The 19831-nt window shown below is 40.8% G+C and overlaps 1 protein-coding gene across 1 annotated transcript; it reads left to right on the top strand.

Moving 5' to 3' along the window:
* Positions 1-78: 78 nt before the first annotated feature.
* On the top strand, positions 79-19048 carry SRD5A1 (steroid 5 alpha-reductase 1). Its single transcript, XM_065052722.1, has 5 exons — positions 79-535; positions 2637-2803; positions 10048-10149; positions 12232-12382; positions 15253-19048. Exons 1-5 carry the CDS (start codon positions 159-161, stop codon positions 15317-15319), a joined length of 864 nt encoding a protein of 287 aa, XP_064908794.1. The 5' UTR covers positions 79-158; the 3' UTR covers positions 15320-19048.
* Positions 19049-19831: the final 783 nt, after the last annotated feature.

Here is a 19831-nt window from a genome sequence, read left to right as displayed (position 1 = left end):
ACTACCGCTCCCCGCACCGGCAGAACTTCCGTTGCCGAGCGCCGCTCACGCCCCGCGACGGTCCCATCAGCCGGCGGGCGGGGAGGGGGCGGTGCATATACGTTCCCGGCGCCGATTGGCTCGCTGCGGCGGTGGGCGTGCCGCCGGCCAGCCGATGAATGGAGACGGCGGGGCGCGCGCGGGTGTGCGTGCGTTGCGGGTGCCGGCGGCGCAGGATGGGGCCGAGTGGTGGCGTGTGCGAGTTCTGGCGGCGGGTGTCGGGCCCGGAGGAGCGGCGGCTGCTGGAGCTCCTCTCCTACGGGTTGGTGGTGCTGGGCGCCGCCTCCGCCCTCCTGCTCTGCTTCATCCCCATGCCCTACGGCCGGTACTCGTCGCAGCGCTTCGGCTGCCTGCTGCCCGCCCGCCTCGCCTGGGCGCTGCAGGAGCTGCCGTCCCTCCTCGTCCCGCTCGGGCTCGCCGCCTGCGGAGGGGCGGTCTCCACGGCCTGGCCCAATCGTGTCCTGCTGGGCTGCTTCGTCGTGCACTACACGCACAGGTGCGGCCCCTCGGCCGAGGCGGGGGGGTCGCTGCCGGCGGGCACCGGCGCTGGAGCGGTTGGCCGGGGGTGGCCCCTCGGGTGCTCCCGCTCGGGTTTGCCCGGACGGCGGGAGGGCGGGCCTGTGGCTGTTCGGGGTTCATCTTGATAGAAACGCCTGACTACTGTTTCCTGGCTGCAGGGATTGGAATTCTGCTATTAATTAATGCTCACTGTTTAACATAATGATCACTAAAGTAGTTTTTCTGCTTCGTTCTATTAAGGTATTCTGTGTTTTGACATAAGCCTAGCAAGTAATTGCGGTGTTGCTGTGCTTCCTTGCTTTGTTTTGCTGTTGTGTGGTGTATGGCACCTTTCAGAAATGGCATAAAAACTGAGTGTTTGGTGTTCTGTCAGTGTCTGTGTGTGTGTATGCTGTAGCTCCCGTGATGATCCTTGTTTCAGCAGTGACTTAACCAAGGTAGTCTGAAGGACACTGTGTTCCAACAAGGAAAATTCAGCTGTGGATGCTAATATGATGCCATTTTAATTGTGTGAAACAATTATTTTCCAATTATGTCTTTCAGTGTAGTGTTTATTTCAGGGTTTTAGCTTGATGATCCTTATGGGACCCTTCCAGCTCAGGATATTCAATCATTATATTAATATATAATAAAATACTGGCAGGGCTGAGGCTGAGTGCCCTATGTTGCTGTGTAGTCAATGGTGTCTGGGTATTTTATAGGATTACTCAAGAGCAGGCAGCTTAGCCGGAGCTCAGATAAGATTTCACTCTTCCCTTCAAGTCATTGACAATAGTTACTGCTAATACTCCATGAGTAATTTTGCTACTATACTAACACAGGAGAGATAGATTTGTCAGGCTAATTTTAAGCTGAGTGTGTGGCTTGAATATGCAGTTGTTTCCCAGTGCTTATTGAGAGAGGCTGTTGCTTTTGACTAACAGTATTCCACATTGCTGTAGTCAAGAGGGATGCAATGTACAGTTGGCCTGGTGGCTGACTGGCTTTGTAAACCCAGGAGTGTCTCTAACTCCTTTTTCCATTCATAAGAGTGAAGAGATTAGCTTTGGCCTGGGATGTTAACTCATCCTCACTGCCTGGGAAAGGCTAGAAACACAAGGCAAAGGTTTGTACAGAAAGCTGAACTGTACTGTAGTTTCTTTTTTCCGGTTGTTTGTTGCTATTGCCTGCCCAAGGGACTTTTCTGTAAGTGAATATAAACTGGAAGAGACCTCTGTTATCCAGTTCCATTTATTGTAATGTAGTGGGCTTTAGATAACCATATTAATGAGTTTGTTATGCTTTCTTGAAAGATGTTATGGTTTTGCTTCTGCTAGAAAGGCTCCTTTGAAGCAGTAGGGTAGCTGCAAAACACCTTAGGTAGCTGGAAAACACCTGAAGAATGCTCAGGCTTTAATAATCCTGCTTCCATGTCATAGATTGTAATTAAATTGATAGGAGATGGGGAGTTGGCCAGTTACGTGGGGCAGAGCACAAAATCATTCACCTGCTTTTCTTGTTTGGAGCTTGTTTGTTTCCTTGTGTAATTTTCCATGGAAAGCAATCAAGGTTCCTTTCCCAAATAGGATGGCAGCTGTGGATTTGTCATGTCTTTATCAGGTGTTGCAGGGTAGACCAAGAATGTCAAGGCAAAGCAATGATGTTTTTAAGTGACCTTTAGGGCAAGGAGGAACTGAGCTCAGGTTAATTTCAATAGGATTGACTTAAACTCATGGATGTGCTGGTGGATTTCGTGTAGGGGTTGTGAGGCCTGACTTGTTTCACAAAGCTTGGTGATACCACTGAGGATTTAGGAACACAGGAGGACAAAAATGGACTGTGCTTACATCAGTTGCCTTTACTGCTTTGGTCAAAGTAATTGCCTTGGACACAAGATTGTAAATTTCTGTCATTCCCATTAAGCAACAAAATTAATGTTTAGGTGTTAAAGCAAGTGTAACTATCCTCCAAAACTGGAATCGGACTCTGCTGAGAATTTGAAAAGCAGGATATTATGGACTATAGATTACAGTTTTGGACATTGAAAGTGTCTTTTCTGTTTGTTAATGCAACTGTTTTTCTTCTGTTGTTCATTGTAGGGCACTCATATTTCCTCTTCTGATACGGCAAGGAAAACCAACACCATTTTTCACTTTTGTGCTAGCACTTCTGTTCTGTGTTTACAATGGATACTTGCAAGGCCGAAGCTTAACCAACTATGCAAAGTACCATTCAGACTGGTTAAAAGATCCACGTTTCATTACAGGTGAGTTAAAACACTGGGAACATTAGATCTAGTTTTCCTTTATATTCAGAGATTTTTGTTTTTATAATTTTATAGTAGTTTCAATCCCTCTTTATAACTTTTGTAATAGTTAATTTTATTGTTTGCTGTAGCTGTAAACTAGGAGATTCATGGTGTACATCTGTTTTAATAGTGTCACTCACTAACTTTGAGATGATTACAATAAATCTTTATCTAAAGTTTGACATGGCCATGAAACAGCTAAACCTAAGACTTCTTGTTTCTTTTAGTCCTGTAACTAGAACATCTTTTGGGCTTGTTTGTTTTGTAGTGCATGTCTATGTAATTGGAATATAGTGGATATTTATAATTGCTATTTTGTATTCGTCCTAGCTAAGTACCTCCACATAACCATAGTTTATGCCTGTAGCTTCAGTCACTCAAATGCAGAAATGCTGTATTTTACACTGGATACTCCCTGAACAACTGGACTATTATGTTCTAGTTCATCAAAAACATTGTCAATATCTTTAGGCCTCTGTTTAAAATGACTAAAAAAAAAAGCAGAAGATTAGAAAATAACAATAGCAAGAAAGCATATTTGCTGAGGGCTAACAAATTTTTTCAGTCTATATGAAGTTACGTGAGGAAGAGAAATGGGATAACGTTTATAAGTAGCAGCCAAACAAGTTCTGTAGTTGAAAGCTGAAATTAGATAAATGTGCATGGAAGGCAGAAATTTGGGAAAGTCAGACTGATTAACCATCATGGGAGTGAGTTTCAAACAACTCATTTTCTGTCTGTGGAACTTTAGTATACACAGTGACTGTTTTCAGATATTTAGGAGTTAATTCTGGAAAAGCGATAGCTTGTATCTATGCTAGCAGTTCATTTGGAGCAGCAATATGGTTTTGTTGTCATTCCCTCATGCTTTCTCTGGACTGTGTGTTAGTGCAGTGAACTAGTCTGATTTTCAGAGGAAGTGGAAATGTTCTGCTTCAGATACAGTACAACAGTTGATAAAACTGTGAGCTTGCAAACCACTGTGGGAATAACATCATGATATCTCAGCATGTGCCTCACGTATGTGTGCCAATAAAAAGTTTGTGAACTTACCATGAGTACTCATGATACCCTGAAGTGTTTAATGCTACAAACAAGGACATATGCACTGGCCTGTTTCACCCTGGTGTTTTTCACTGATCTGTCTGCACATCTAATTGAAAACTCATTACTTCCTTTGCTTGCTTTAGCTTCATCAAACCCTTTGCAGTATGCTGTATCTCTTTTCTTACTTCTTTAAATCCTCACTCAACTATTTCCTTCTAATGTTGTTAACCCTTCTGTGCATCAAAACACTTTTCTTCACAGCAGCTCTGTAAAACAGAGCAATACCTACAGCTCAGAAAGTTCAGGTGATGGAACATCAGCACCCAGCCTATTGCCTGAGGCCTTTTATCTGGCAGTCAGGCAACCAAGCACACATGTCACTTATGCTCGCTACACAGAACAGACATAAAGAGAGCATGGGCAATGTCCATATCTGGATGTGGTCTCATGACTGAGGGACATGGGTTAGTCAGTATCTCTCTGAATATAGGCATTGAGATGCTCCAAATTATCTTGTCTTCTTGGAGAGACTAACTGCACAATCTGAGATGAAGCACTGGTTCAGCTGAAGTGTCTACCAGGCACTTTCCATGCAGCTGTATAAGCTGTCTTCTTGCTGTTTCCATACCGCATCTTGCACTTCATATTCTTGAAACCTGGAGTGGAGAGGTGAACCGGACAGCAGTTGCCATGCTGTCACGCTGAAATAGCTTGTGGAACAAGAGTAGATTTTTATGTGTAATATTCTGTACGGGAGAGGGTGCAGAGGGCACTGATGCAACAACACACACGTGCTCTTCCATTGCACCAGGTTATTTGGTAGTATCGACCTAGTCATGGTCCTTCTTAGGATGTGAGGTCATCTGTGTTTTGTGGTGCATCATGTGGATCTGAGAGTCTGCTGGAGTGCACTGTGGCTTCCTTCCTGTTTACATACTCACATTTTCCTGTGGTGGAAGCCAAGGTCATGGTGCATAACCAGCTCTTGGCTTTGTAGAGTGCAGTCCTAGGGCTGAGCCATGGTGAGGATCAGAGGATGAGGACAGTGAAGTACAATGCCCACAGAGTACAGGCACAGGGAGTGTGGGTATGCAGTACTTCAGGGAAAAGTGGATCTTCAAGCTGAAGAGGGGTGCTGTGAAAATAGCCTGCATTCATTGGCTTGTTGTCTGTGACGAGAGATTTCATGGTTTCCTTCTCACATGTGGTTGGTTTCAAGTAGGAGGGGTAAAAATGCACAGAATCAAACTAGTCTTTTATAGTAATTGGACGCTCTTAAAGCAACCTCCAGTCTTTTTACATTATCTGAGAAGTTCTTAGTAGTTCATATGCTAATTTACAGATACCAACACAGAACACACAGGTAACTTTCTCCAAACTTATGGTGGCATTTCAGAGAAATCAAAAGGCCTCTAATTTCCTCTCCTGAGAAAGAAATTTAATATTCTTTCTATAACTAATACTAACTTTAGGTGTAGTTTTTTTCTTCATGCTAATACTGAAGTAAATTAGTAGTATTGTTTACACTTAAGTAGAATTGACCTCTGTTCTTGTTGATAAATTTCCTTTCAAATTATTGTATGGATAGAGATAATGACTTGCTTATTTATCTGTATGAGTAACATCCCTTCTCTGGCAATTAGCAAATTGATACATAGTTACTAAGCGCTAAGAGAAGCAAGCTATTTTTGTTGCCAGATGCAGTGGGGATTCAATATTCTCTGTTTGGATAGAGATCTTTTTTGAAGGAAAAAAGTTAAAATTATCTGTTTCCCCAAAGGTAGACTTCAACAGTATTTGACTGTTCTTCTGAGAAGGTGACATGGCTGACAGCCCAGCTGAAGTGCCTCTACACCAACACATGCAGCACAGGCAACAAACAGGATGAGTTGGAAGCCACAGTACTGCTAGAAGGCTATGACCTAGTGGCCATTACTGAAACTTGGTGGGATGGATCCCGTGACTGGAGGGTGGCAATCAATGGCTACAGATTGTTCAGAAGGGACAGGCAAGGAAAGAAGAGTGGAGAGGTTGCCCTCTACATCAGGAAGGAGGTGGATAGTGTGAAGAGCTGTCTCTGAAGAATAGTCACAAGCAGGTTGAAAGCTTATGGATAATAATCAGAGACCATGGCAACAAAGGAAATTTTGTGGCTGATGTCTACTACAGGCTGCCCAGTCAGGGGGAGACTATTGATGAAGCCTTCTTACTCCAGCTACAGAAGGCATCTCCCTCGCAGGCTCTTGTCCTGCTGGGGGACTTCAGCCACACCAACATATGCTGGAAAAATAGCATGGTGAGATGTAAGCAATCCAGGAGACTCTTGGAGTGCACTGAGGGTAACTTCCTCAGACAGGTAATAGACAGCCCTACCAGGAGAGATGTGATACTGGACATGATGGTCACCAGTGCAAGGGAGCTAATAAGTGATGTCAAGATTCTAGGAAAGCCAACTTCCAGCTCTTTAAGGAGTTCGTTAACAGGATCCCCTGGGAAACTGCCCTCAGGGACAAGGGAGCGAGCAGAACAGAGCTGGCAGATGTTTAAGGATACTTTCTATCAAGCAAAAAAGCTCTCAATCCCTGGGTGTAAGAAATCAGATAAGGAAGGCAAGAGGCCAGCATGGCTGAGTGGAGACCTGCTGGTCAAACTGAAGGTCAAGAAGGAAATGCATAGGCAGTGGAAGCAGGGACAGGTGTCCTGGGAAGAGCACAGGGACGCTGCCTGGTTGTGCAGAGACAGGGTCAGGAAGGCTAAAGTGCAGCTGGAGCTGAACTTGGCAAGGGACACAAAGAGTAACAAGAAGGGCTTCTACAGGTGTGTCAACCAAAAAAGGAAGCATAACCCCCCCACCATGAGCAAGACTGGTAACAACGGATGAGGAGAAGGGTGAGGTACTCAACAACTTCTTTGCCTCAGTCTTCACTGGCAAGCTCTCTTCCCGCACTTCTTGAGTGTATGAACTGCAAGGCAGGGACTGGAGAGCAAAGTCCTTCCCCACTGTAACTGAAGATCAGGTTTGTGACCACTTGAGGAGCCTGAACATACATAAGTCTATGGGACTTGATGAGATGCATCCCAGAGTTCTAAGGGAATTAACTGCTGTAGTTGCCAAGCCAGTCTCCATGGTATTTGAGAAGTCATGGCAGTCAGGTGAAGTCCCTGGTGACTGGAAAAAGGGAAACATCACACCCGTTTTTAAAAAGGGTAGAAAGGAGGACCCTGGGAACTACTGAGCTGTCAGCCTCTCCTCTGTGCCTGGGAAGATCATGGAACAGATATTCCTAGAAGCTCTGCTAAGGTACATGCAGGACAGGGAGGTGATCCAGGACAGTAAGCATGGCTTGAGCAAGGGCAAGTCCTGCCTGACCAACCTAGTGGTCTTCTACAATGGACTAACTACATCAGTGAACAAAGAAAGGGCTATGGATGTTGTCTGTCTGGACTTCTGTAAAACCTTTGACATGGTCTCCCGCAACATCCTTCTCTCTATATTGGAGGGGTAAGGATTTGATGAGTAGATTGTTTGGTGGATGAGGAACTGGCTGGGTGGTCACACCCAGAGTTTAGTGGTCAGTGGCACAATGTCTGGATGGACACTAGTGAGAAGTGGTGTCCCTCAGGGGTCCATACGGGGACCTGCACTGTTTAACAGCTTCATCAATTACATGAACAGTGGGATCAAGTGCACCCTCAGCAAGTTTGCGGATGACACCAAACTGACTCGTGCAGTTGACATGCCTGACAGATGTGATGCCATCCAAAGGGACATGGACAAGCTTGAGAAGTGGGCCTGTGAAACCTCACGAGGTTCAACAAGGCCAAATGCAAGGTCCTGAACCTGAGTTGGGGCAACCTCCAGAATCAATACAGGCTGTGGGAGGAAGGCATTGAGATCAGCCATGCGGAGAAGGACTTGGGGGTACTGGTGGATGGAAGATTGGACATGACCTGGCAACATGCGCTTGCAGCCTGGAAGACCAATTGTATCTTGGGCTGCATGAAAAGAAGTGTGGCCAGCAGGTCAAGGGAGGTGATTCTGCCCCTCTACTCCACTCTGGTGAGACCCCACCTGGAGTCCTGTGTCCAGTTCTGGAGCCCTCAGTACAGGAAAGACATGGACCTGTTGGAGAGGGGGCAGAGGAGGCCACCAATATGATGAGAGGGTTGGAACAGCTCTGCTGTGAGGACAGGCTGAGAAAGTTCGAGTTCTTCAGCCTGGAGAAGAAAGAGAAGGCTCCAGGGAGACCTTATTGTGGCCTTTCAGGCCTTATCAGAAAGTTGGGGACAGACTTTTTGGCAGGGCCTGTTATGATAGAATAAGGGGCAATGATTTAGAACTAAAGGAGGGGGAGATTCAAGCTAGACATGAGAAAGACATTTTTTTTTTCCAATAAGGGTGGTGAAACACTGTCACAGGTTGCCCAGAGAGGTGGTAGATGCCCCATCCCTGAGGACATTCAAGGCCGGGCTGGATGGGGCTCTGAGCAACCTGATCTAGTTGATGTCCCTGCTCATTGCAGGGGGGTTGGACTAGATGGTCTTTGAAGGTCCCTTCCAACCAGAACTATTCTGTGATTTTATGACTCTATGATTCTAGACTATAATTCTATGAATTATTCACCCTTTGCTTTTTGGTCTGTGAATTCCTCATTACATTGATCTAATCTATCTCATGATGATGTAATTAGATTACATATATAGTTGAAAGGATTAAGATAAAGTTTTACTACAAAAGGTAACTTTATATATGGTGTCTACACACCTTGATTGCTAGTGGAAACTTAGTGCACTGTGCTGTATGAATAAAAGTTTAAGAAATATGCTTGTTTGCAGGACTAAATTCTGCTTCTGGTTTGGTAATGTAAGCGGATTGTAGTGAGCTAATCAACACTTTTAAGTTTATATAGGTAAATATGGAGAGAGCTCTCATGCAGAAACCTCAGTTTCTCTGCAGAGCAGTCATTTCCTTCTAATCCACATGCAAACAGACAGCTAGGTCCTTTTGGTAAACACAGCTCATAAGGGATTGAGAGAAGAAAGCTGCCTATCAAACAAGTTGTTTGAGAGGCAAAGTCCACTTACAGCTGTAGCTTCACTTTGAAGTGTAGCTTAAGTCTTGGTAAAGTGTGCTCTGACAAGTTACTAGTCTCACAACCCAGCCTTATACATCTGGATGTCCACTTAATGTCTTTGCCAAGATTGTAATACTACTGCATTTCTCTGTATTGAAAGAGAACCATCTGAAATATTCAAGTTATGGGTGCAAAATGCAAAGAAATCTTTCCTTATCTGATGTTTGAAGTGACTTTTTTTCTAGAAGCACATCACTGGCATTTTCTTGGTAATTTAAATAAAAATAAGCTTGAAGGTAGATTCACAGCACCACAATGGATCTACCCTCAAAACCCAAAACTTGTCTGTTCCCAGTAACAAGGGATGTTGCCTTCAAAGGAAAATAACATAGGTAACATGTAACCAAAGACTCAGAATGGAAGGGTGAAAATACAGAATTTCAGTCCTAAATTCCTTTTGATTTATCCTATGCAATTATGGCAATAAGACATAAGGATGCAGAATGTGTCAATAATCTCAGTTTCTGTGAAAGCCTGGTGTAAATTGTTTAACCATTTTGCTTAATGACACAAGTAAATGGGGCGTCAATTAGTTCACAATTTTAGTATTCCTTTTATAGCACGGAAGTCTGCAGTGGAAACACTGATAGATTGTCAGTAACAAAAAAAAAGGGTGACTAAAATGTGTTCCTCTGTCAGGAAGGAGAATGGCTGTTTCTTTCAGTGTTTAAAGTTTTAGTGTGTGTGTTTTTTTTCTATGTGGAAGTTAAGGGAAATATACACATTACATACATAAATGTATGCATGTGCATATATATATAAGTCTTGCACATAAGAATAAACTATATACTTACAGTACTATTCCTGTCTAGAGATCTGTTGATTACTATGAGCTCTGCTGATTGAAGAGCTTAATGGGGGATTGGGGTTGTGCAGGATGTCACCAGAATTGCTTATACTGCTTACATTCGTACTACTTTGACACAGTACACCTAATATGAGATATGACTGTAGTTTGTTTTCTGAAAAAGTTCCTTGGCTCAGTGTATTAAATATAGTATTTTAAATATTTTTCTTCAGGTTTAATAGGGTGGTTGGTCGGCATGGCAATCAATATTCATTCTGATCATATTCTCAGAAATCTGAGAAAACCAGGGGAAACTGGTTACAAGATACCGAGAGGTGAGTAAAAATGTTAGAAATTTATATAGCAAAAGAAACATCTCATATGAGGAGAAGCAGAGAGAGTTAGGAGTGTTCAGCTTGAAGAAAAGTCTCAGGGAAGGTATTATGGATGTGTATAAATACATGATGGGAGGGAATGAAGGAGAGAGGCAGGCTGTCCTCAGTGGTGCCCACTGGCAGGACCAGAGACACTGGGCACAAAATTCAAACATATGAAATTACATCTGAATGCATTGTTTGCCATGAGGATGGTCACTGGAACTGGTTGCTCAGAAAGGTTGTGGAGTCTTCACTTGTAGAGGTACCGCAAACTGGACTGGATGTGGCCCTGGGAATCCTGCTCTAGCTGACCCTGCTCAAGCCAGGGTGGGATGGACTAGATGATCTCAAGGGGACCCTTCCAACCTAACAAGATGACCTTCTAAAGCTTTATGTGTTTAGGGGAGATAGTGACTTATGATATAAGAATAAAGTGGAAATAGCAGTTTGTTGCCTACTTCAAGAAGTGATTTCATAGTGTGGGAAACATTATATTTTTTTCCTCCTAAGCCAAGTATTCTAAGGGATCTGTTTCATGATATTATGTGACTTGTGCGAGTCTTTGAATTTTTGACCAACTTTGGCTGTGTTTTTGAAACGTGAAAATGTAATGCAGCATTCCACAACTTTTATGCGAATCAGCAGGTGGGTGGAGAAAGAAGACCTAAATCTCTATCCCAGCATGGGGGCAAAAGGGGAAGGCAGAAAGAACTCAGCAGCTGTGTGTTGCTGACCCATTGTGTGTTGTCCCACACATTAAAAGGGATGATCAGAGAGCAACAACTACTGCAGTAGGGAGATACAAGGAAAAGAGGACAGGAAACCATTATAAATTCTGGCCATCATAGGAAAATAGAGAATATGAAAGGACTTCTTATGGACCCTACTGAAGTGTTAAGGTTTCTTGACACTTTTGGAAACATTAGACTCTTCCAGGTATATTACAATCGGTGAGAGCAGAAAAAGAATCCTGCTGTTTCTCAGAGTTTTTCCTTCAGTTGTTGCTCTCTCCTGGTTTTTAGGGAGACTGTTTTATTAGAACTTGAATAACTAGACATATAAGGTAGACTATTTTTCACCAAGAAAGGTAACTTTATGATTTGAATAGATGTAAAGCCAAGCTTATGTAACAATGAATATGAGCATACTGTACTATGTTCAGTGCACAAAAAAGTTCTGAAAGAAATAAGACGTTATTTGCTGCACAATCAGGAGGAGTTGGTCTTTTTGATATTACTTATGCAGTTTAAGTGTTAGAATTCTTCTTCTCTTTTGTCACAAAAGTGAAGTCATTAAAGCAAGGTTAAAATGTCCTTTATTATGCTTGGCAAATACTTGTTTGTTTAGTCTCACTGGTAAAGCATGTACTGAGATGTTATCAATTTGTACACTAACTTTGGAATTAGGGTGAAAGTTCTTATTTTATAAAATTTCTAGCAGGTGAGTACTGATTGCTTATGCATAATTGGCTTTAAAACATATTTAATGCAGACTGCCAATTACTTCTTTTGCTGAGTGTCAGGGCTGAAGCAGCAAACCTGATGGGAGTTGGGAACAAAAGGGGCAACACGTTTTAAGCTACAGAATAAATTTTGAACTTTAATTTGTAATAATATTCTTCATAATTACACTTAATTTCTGTATGCTAAGTAACCCTATGAGTATTTTCTGTGTCTCTTAAAAGGAAGCATATTTTACATTTTTACATATTTTAAAGTAAGGCTTGGTTTATGATCAAAGAGCCAGTTTAATATCATTGTTAAGTAATTATTTACAGAAACATGAGCTTGCTTCTGCTGCTGATAAATCTGCTTTTGTTTCATGAGTTAGAGGAAAAATGGAGCTGGAGAGGGTCTGTCTTTGAAGGATGACTTCAGACCTCATTCTTAGCACTGCTTGAACTGAGAAACTCTGATTCCACTTTCTTTAAAATTACATGGAGACATTGGTCATATAGCTCTTATTTGACTTACAGCAGAAGATAGCATTGGAGGTATACTTGATTAAGGTGCTTTTAAAATATCTCTGTCCTGCTTTCAGGAGGAATGTTTGAGTATGTCAGCGGAGCCAACTTTTTTGGAGAGATCCTGGAATGGTTTGGGTTTGCCCTTGCCTGCTGCACCATTGAAAGCCTTGCATTTGCATTGTGTACGCTTTTCATCTTGGGTTCAAGGGCAAAACAACATCACCAGTAAGTGTTTGAGTCTTATAATTTCTATTGTCTCTGTGCCACACTTTATCTTCGTTTCACAAATTATGCCTCATCCCACAGGGATGTTGCAGAGCAAGTCTCGTAAAAGACTCTGCTGCTGCAGTGGAGAATATGGTAGAGAATATTCTGAATAGTGTTAAGCACTGATGAATTTCAGTGGGATAGTACTGAACATAAACATAATGTACAATAGGGTGGTCAAAATCACGTTAAATTAACATAGCTCATCCTGGATCCATAAAGAAGATAGAAAAGTTTTGGAAAATTGTCATTATTGATTATGAACTTAATTGAACATGTACTATACCTTGCAGCTCAAACTTGTTTCCATATTAAAATTTTGAAAGTCACTCTAAATTATTTTATAACAGGCACATTTCATAGTCCAGTCTATATCACATTGTCTATAATCAAGTGTATAGACAGTGTGAAAATGGTTCTGGTAGATTAATAAAGTCTCTGCTCTGTACTTAAACTGACTACTAATGTACTGTATTGACAGTGTGGCTCTCCTGCTAACAGAGGGATCATAGTTTGATAAGACTTGTTTCTTGAAAGGATTATCTTTAAGGAATAGCATGTTTAAAAGAATTTGAACACCAACTTATTTTGGTTATTTTCATCTTCCTGCTTTGGTTCTCATGCTGAAACTTAGTGGCATAAAAGGAAAAAAACATGAATTTATGGAGGGAATAGGTCAAAAAAAATGCCATTGCATTTTCTGTCAGGGCAGCCATGGCTATGTCTAGTGGAGTCTTGAAAACCTCCAGAAACAGAGGTTTTCCTGCACCTTGTTTGTATTACCCTTTCAGTGAACAAGTTTTTCCTGCTATCCAACCTGAGCCTTCCAAAGCTTGTTACCTGTGTCCTTCTCTCCTTGTTTTACCAGCTGCAATTACTTAGAGTTGCAGATTATCTTAGGTTGGGAGGAGCATCTGAAGATGACCCAGTCACCTGGTGTGACCTGCTCCAACCAGGGCCAACCACAAGGTTATACTCGGTTTCCCAAGGCCTCAACCAGTTGAGTTTTGAGCATCTGCAAGGGTGGAGACTCCAGCACATCTCTGGCAAAACACAGAAACAGGATTTTCCTCATTCTCATGGGGAAAGAAGGATTTTTCCCTTATGTCCAGCTGGAATTTTCTGTGCTGCAACTCTTATCCCCTGCCACTTGTCCCCTTGCTGTGTGCCTCCAGGAGTGGTGTGGCTCTGCCTTCTCTCTAATATCACTGCAGGTAGTAGAAGACTGCAATTAAATCTCCTTCTTGATGATTTTCCAGGCAGAACAAGCCTAGCTCCTTCAGCCTCTCCTCATGTTCCAGCTATACAGTCATCTTAATGATGGATTCTTCTCTAGTTTGGGGACATTTCTGTTGCACAGGAAGCTGAAAACTGGAGGACATAATGCAGACACAGGCTTTCAACTGCTGAGTAATCACTTCCTTTGACTTGGTGGCTCTATACTTTTTGAAGCAGGCCAGTATGTAGTTAGCCTTCATCACTGCAGGGATCCTTTACTGACTCACATTCAATTTGTCCTGCGGGATGTCCGTATCCTTTTATGCAGAGCTACTGTCTGACCATTCAGTCTCTGGCCTGCACTTCTGCATGGGGACATTGCATTCCAGCTGCGAGAGTTTGCATTTCATTCATAGTTTTACTCCACTTTCTTAAATAACTCCCTATTCAGTACCTGTAGACAGCAATAACAGGGTCCCTTAGTCTCTTCCTCACCAGACTAAACAATGCCAGGTTCCTCAGCTTCACCTTATATATAATGTTCTTCAGGCTTAAACTCCATGTTTGGTTTCTGTCTGTCTTAAGCCTTGACTGCACTCTTTCAGAGCTCTTGAATTACAGAGCATTCTGAAAAGCTAAATTTTGTTAAATGAAGCAATTTGCACTAAAGGAAAAATGCATAAAAATGAAAGAAGTGTACAGAAAACAAACAAACAAAACAGAAGCCTCCCAAAACAAAACAAAAAACCAAACAAAAAAACCCCTAGAAATAGTGAATCCATGTGAAGTGAAGAAAGATTTTGGTGTGGTCTGTAAGTATGAAAAACTTAGAATAAATGACTGAAAAGGATAAATAGTGTAGTGCTGGTATTGCACAGCTGCAGGTTATCATGTACTGCATGTATTATTCTGTTTATAACAGCTTTGACCTTCTAGTTAGCCATTGATCATATGAATACCTGTGCCTCTGAGGAGCCCAGATGAAGTTAATTATATGTTTTAAGATTTTAGAGAAGTTGAAAAATACATAACACATATTTACTCCCATTTTCAAATATTTAAGGTGACCAGACAAATAATAGCATTTTGTAGTGCTATGAATTCTCTTAAAATTGTCTGGATTTGAAAATAGGGATGGTCTTTGAAGGGGATTAGCAGTAAGGTTGGTGGAATGTTTGTCACATTGATTTTGATTATCTGAAGTTCCAGTCAGGATTTAGATGCTTCTATGCAGAAAAGGACTGTTGTTCCAGTATTTGAAGCATCCCTTGCCTCTGCATGAAGTCACTATACAATTTGACATGTTATACCCTTGAAAGTTTTTGTGTCATTGGTTGGCTGGGCTTTGTTTTCCTTTGAAAATGCAAATAGTCAGGATGCATAACGCATTTTGCAACAACAGGTTTTTCTTTCCTGGTTGCTCTCACCACATCTGTTGGTCTAAATTCCCATTGCTGGCAGCAGAAACTTTGTTTCATTGTAGTTGGTAATTAGATGTCATTAGGATGAGTGTGGTAAATGGCAGTTATTGAATACATTGTACAATAACTTAATTTCCTTAATAGCAACTTGAAGACTCAGTACTGATGAGATTTGTCTTTGTTTTTCAGATGGTACCTTGAAAAATTTGAAGACTACCCAAAAAACAGGAAAATTGTGATCCCATTTGTGTACTGAGCTGTGCTTTTAACACTGTTTTTTAAACTGATGCTTTTTGTAACAGCTAATACTACAGGTGTTGACAGGTTAACAACATACCCTGATCATCAGTGTGACAGAGCCTTGGCATCGGTGCTGCTACTACTTACTGCTTTTCCTCTAATGAAAACCCAGAATCTGAGGGACATGGTGAACAGGAACAGAAATGGTTTTCCAACAGCAGAGCACCATCATAAATACATTAAGCAATGTGTCTTAATTCACATCATGGGAAGTACTGCACAGGACTTCTGATGCTTCCTTTTCTGCAAGTGCAGCTTCTGCTGTTTCCACTCGCTCTACCCACACTGTCCTGAGGATTGTGCCATGGGCCCAGTCACCCTCACTGCAACCTGCATGCTGTGTTCTACCTGTTATTTGCCTGCATACACAAATGGGGTTATGTGTTTGGTTTTTTTTCCTTGCCTTTCTAATCCTTTCTTTCCCCTGCCAGCTTTTCCAGAACTGATGATGCAGACCAAAGACATTAAATATACCACCTCTTAGGTGGGAGTCAGTGTTCTGCTTTCTCTTTGCGCTATTACACGGGTATGGACACTATATAGATAATACTATTTACAGAAACAGTTGTACTGCTACCTTTCCCAAATAATACACTAAGATTGTCATCTACCTCTCAAATTTGATAACTGTCTCAATATTCAGTGTGTTTTCTCACTCTTCTTTTTTCAGAAGGCATTCTTTAAGCCAGTCTAGCACTGTTAACAATTGTGTAGTGTCTTCTAACTTTATACTTTTTTACAAAATTATCTTACTATGCTGTGTTTTTTAAAATATCAAGTGTCTTCCTTCTCCTCCTGTTGATAGCATTTGAGATGATTTTATATTCCAAAAATCTGGAATATTTTAGTACTGCTTGTTTTATTAATGTCAGTTTTTAGACCCCTGCATTTTCCTCCTGAAATACTTCAGAAGGGTTTCAAAGACATGAAAGCACACAGATTTGAGTTTTGGGCACATTTGTGCATGCTTGTGATATTAAAGCATTTTTTAGAATTGCTAAACAAAAATTAAAAAAAAAAAACACAAAAAACAAACAAAACAAACAAACTACAGTTCTACAAAATTAAAAAAACTAACGAACAAAACACTAAACACAAACAGGAAACCAAGCCAACCCAACAACCAAACAGTGATAATTAAAAACAAAGGCACAAAAAACTTCCCACAAAACCCAAAACTCTGCTGCTAATATACTTTGGAAATCACTGGAAATAAAACTTGCTGAGTGTTTTTTGATCTGTTTACACCATTTATATTGGGTTATATTCTTCAAAACAAATTGGTAATATAGTTTTTCCAGATGCTGAGTTTTCCGGTATGGTATTTGAGTATGTTTTGTCTAAAGCTCAAAATTCTGTATTTGCTGTTATGTTATTCTGGTTACTACAGTAGTGTATCTCATGAATTTTACCTTTAGTATTTTAGTTACTAGTTTAAAAAGAAAAAGTGCATTCAGAAAATGAGCAGTGAAGAAAGGACTTTGTGACCCAAGTTTCTGCTTAACAGTTGTTTCTTCCTCTTCCTGCCGTGTTTATATGGTACTTACTGCACTGTAGTATTGTCTATCGTTAAGAATTAATTCAGTGGTGTAAATAATTGTAACAAAAAATTATGGTGTTATTGACTCAAATAGTCGAAGGAGAGGAGAGAAATTAGAAGTCCTGCAGTGGTGATAACTTAATACAGCTAAACCCTTGGACTACCAGTTGCTGCTTATAAAGTTGACTGGGGTGACCCATCCTGCTCTCAGCCAATATCCAAAAAGTCCAGCTTTGGGAGAACGTAGGAATACCCATTTTTTTTTTTTTGCCAGTGTCATCACTTGATTCTCAAGTTGTTTAATAACTTCTCTAGTGTTTGCATCTTTCCGTAGTGTTTTAGAAGTCTGAGGCTTCCCCTGTTGTTTTTGTTGTCACACCCTGATTTGACATTGGGTCCTAGCTTGCCTCATGAACAGTCAGGTTCCCTGATGCAGAGGATGGCGAGGAGAGGAGGATTCACCCCTCAATGCTGAAGTGGACTTAGTGGACAATAAAAGTTCAATAGGATCACTTAAAGCATATTATGAAGATAATTTTTAGAAGCCTAGTCTTATGTATCCAGATATTTCTACATCCCTGTGGCAGTTTGTCTTGGTGTCTAAATCATTCAGCCATCAAAATCTGTTTTAGGGGAAAAATACTTTACAGGATTTAAGTAACACTACTTACTCTAGATATTTAAATGTTTGCATAGTTTATGGTGAATTTGCATGTTACTAATATCTTTATATCTGTTTAAAAAAAAAAAATCACTGGTGGGACAACCAACTAGTAAAAAAGATCTGGCTGCAGCACTTTAGTCTCTAATCCACCACATTGGTTTGTGATTGGTGGTGGTGGTTGTTTTGATTTGTTTTTTTTTTGTTTTTTTTTTTTTTGCCTTTTATAAAAAGGTAATGATTCTTTTAATAGTGAAGAGTGAGAAAAAATGGCTTAGCATTCAGTATGTCTCATTATCAAAAGCTGTAACTCTCTGTACTCAGTAGTTTTTACCATTGTTTATGGAAAATTTCTACTGATGCCTCAGTTTTGTTTTGGTACTATGCTGCTAAATATTGACTAAAAGTTCAGCTGGTTTGCTCACGTAATGCTAATTTATGGTTTACCTATAGCAGGATAGGGATCTGAAAGGGGATGCTCTGATTGCTTATCCATGTTCTTTCATTACAAAAAAGGAAAAGCTAAGGTCTATGGGATATGAATATCAGTGTGTATAGGAATTCTAGTTAATTTGTGTATTAATAAAAAAACCCCAACAAACAGAAGATGGCTTTATTTGTTCTATGTTTCTATTTTATATTCTCACTATACTGCTGCAACCTTCCTTAAGTGAAGTACAAAACTCATTTGCGGCAATTAATTAGAGAACAAATGTTATGAGGAGCAGTGTAGGGAACTGGGGCTGTTCAGCCTGGAGAAAAGGAGGCTGAGGGGAGACCTTATCGCTCTCTACTACTACTTGAAAGGAGGTTGTAGCATGGAGAGTGTCGGTCACTTCTCCAAAGTAACAAGTGATAGGACAAGAGGAAATGGCCCCAAGTTGTACCAGGGGAGGTTTAGATTAGATATTAGGAAAAATGTCTTCACAGAAAGGGTCATCAAGCACTGGAACAGGCTGCCCAGGGAAGTGGTAGAGTCCTCATCCCTGGAGGTGTTTAAAAGACATGTAGATGTGGTGCTTAGGAACATGGTTTAGTCATGGACTTGGCAGTCCTACCTTAATGGTTGGACTCAATCTTAAAGGTTTTTTCCAAAATAAATGGTTCTGTGATTCTTGTGTTTCAAGGCCAGGGTACATCAGTGAAAAGTATGATCAACTTGGTCAAATGTTAGTACTGCCTTTTTTTAAAAAAAAAAAAAAAAAAAATAATCCTATTTTTCATATTTTACTTGTGTTTCCTTACTCTTTCAGCAGCATTGACTGAATTTTTGTTAGAAAATATCTGATACTGAGAAATTTTTCTTGAAAACATATGGTGTGAAAATAAACTCTGTTCTGCCCATTCCAGAAGGTGAAAATATGTATGCTTGCTATTGGGTATAATACGTGTAGCAATTTTTAAGAGATACTTCTATACAGACTGTATACATCTTTCCTGAAAATCCCCTACTAATAAAATATGGTTTGCGGTGTCTTGCTGAATACTTTTTTCTGTTAGTAATACTTAATGTAACTTGTGGAGGTTGACAAAGGCTTTTGTTCTAGTGATTTCATTATCCTAAATGAGGTCTTGAGGACTGTAAAAGGTTGTATTAGAATAACCTATATGCATATGTGAACTTAATGAGTTCCACTCAAAGGAGTTGTTGCATGATAAATTTGTCTAGTGTGCATTCTTAATTATGTAAAACAAAGTACATAGCTGAGGTGTTCTACACATATAGCTAGAACAAAGATTAACAGAAGCAAAGGCTACTCATTTGGGTTTGTCTTCTTGGTGAACTTTTTATTTGGAATAACTGTAGCACCTGCTGTTTCAACTATTTTAATTGTGGTTCAGCAGCATATTTGAGGAATGAGTGCAAATGACTTCTCATATGATCTTGTATTCTTTCAGCAGGCAAGAAATCCTGAGTGCTTACCAGAGAGCTTTTACAGCCTATTTAGGAAAAACACCTTTAACAAAAACCTGTTTGTTAAATTAAGTAATAATTTTAGTATGAGAATGTCCAAGCCTGTTCTATGCTGCCAAGTTTTGCCAATAACTGCACTTGTCAGGGCAGCCTTTCATGCATACATCAGTCAGGTTTGTGAGGAAAACAGACCTCTGGGTAAAATTGCACCACTTTTTGCAGTGATGCAATGTATCTGTCAGCATGTATGTGCCCATATAACCACACAAAACAGATGTGAACAAACATCTATGGAAATTCCTGCTGTGAAACAGCTGAAGGGATAAATCTAAAACAAGGTTTGCATCTGAGA

This window comes from Columba livia, chromosome 2 (assembly GCF_036013475.1).
Source record: "Columba livia isolate bColLiv1 breed racing homer chromosome 2, bColLiv1.pat.W.v2, whole genome shotgun sequence".
In the NCBI taxonomy this organism is placed as follows: Eukaryota; Metazoa; Chordata; class Aves; order Columbiformes; family Columbidae; genus Columba; species Columba livia.
The sequence above is the reverse complement of the archived record's forward strand: the minus strand, read 5'-3'. Positions and strand labels throughout refer to the sequence as shown.

What these genes read in the sequence shown, in the direction of transcription:
- SRD5A1 (XM_065052722.1), top strand. Translation starts at nt 159, where the DNA reads ATGGAGACGGCGGGGCGCGCGCGGGTGTGCGTGCGTTGCGGGTGCCGG. An exon ending in GTCGTGCACTACACGCACAG is followed by an intron (nt 536 to 2,636) that starts GTGCGGCCCCTC and finishes TGTTCATTGTAG; the next exon opens with GGCACTCATATTTCCTCTTC. An exon ending in AGATCCACGTTTCATTACAG is followed by an intron (nt 2,804 to 10,047) that starts GTGAGTTAAAAC and finishes ATTTTTCTTCAG; the next exon opens with GTTTAATAGGGTGGTTGGTC.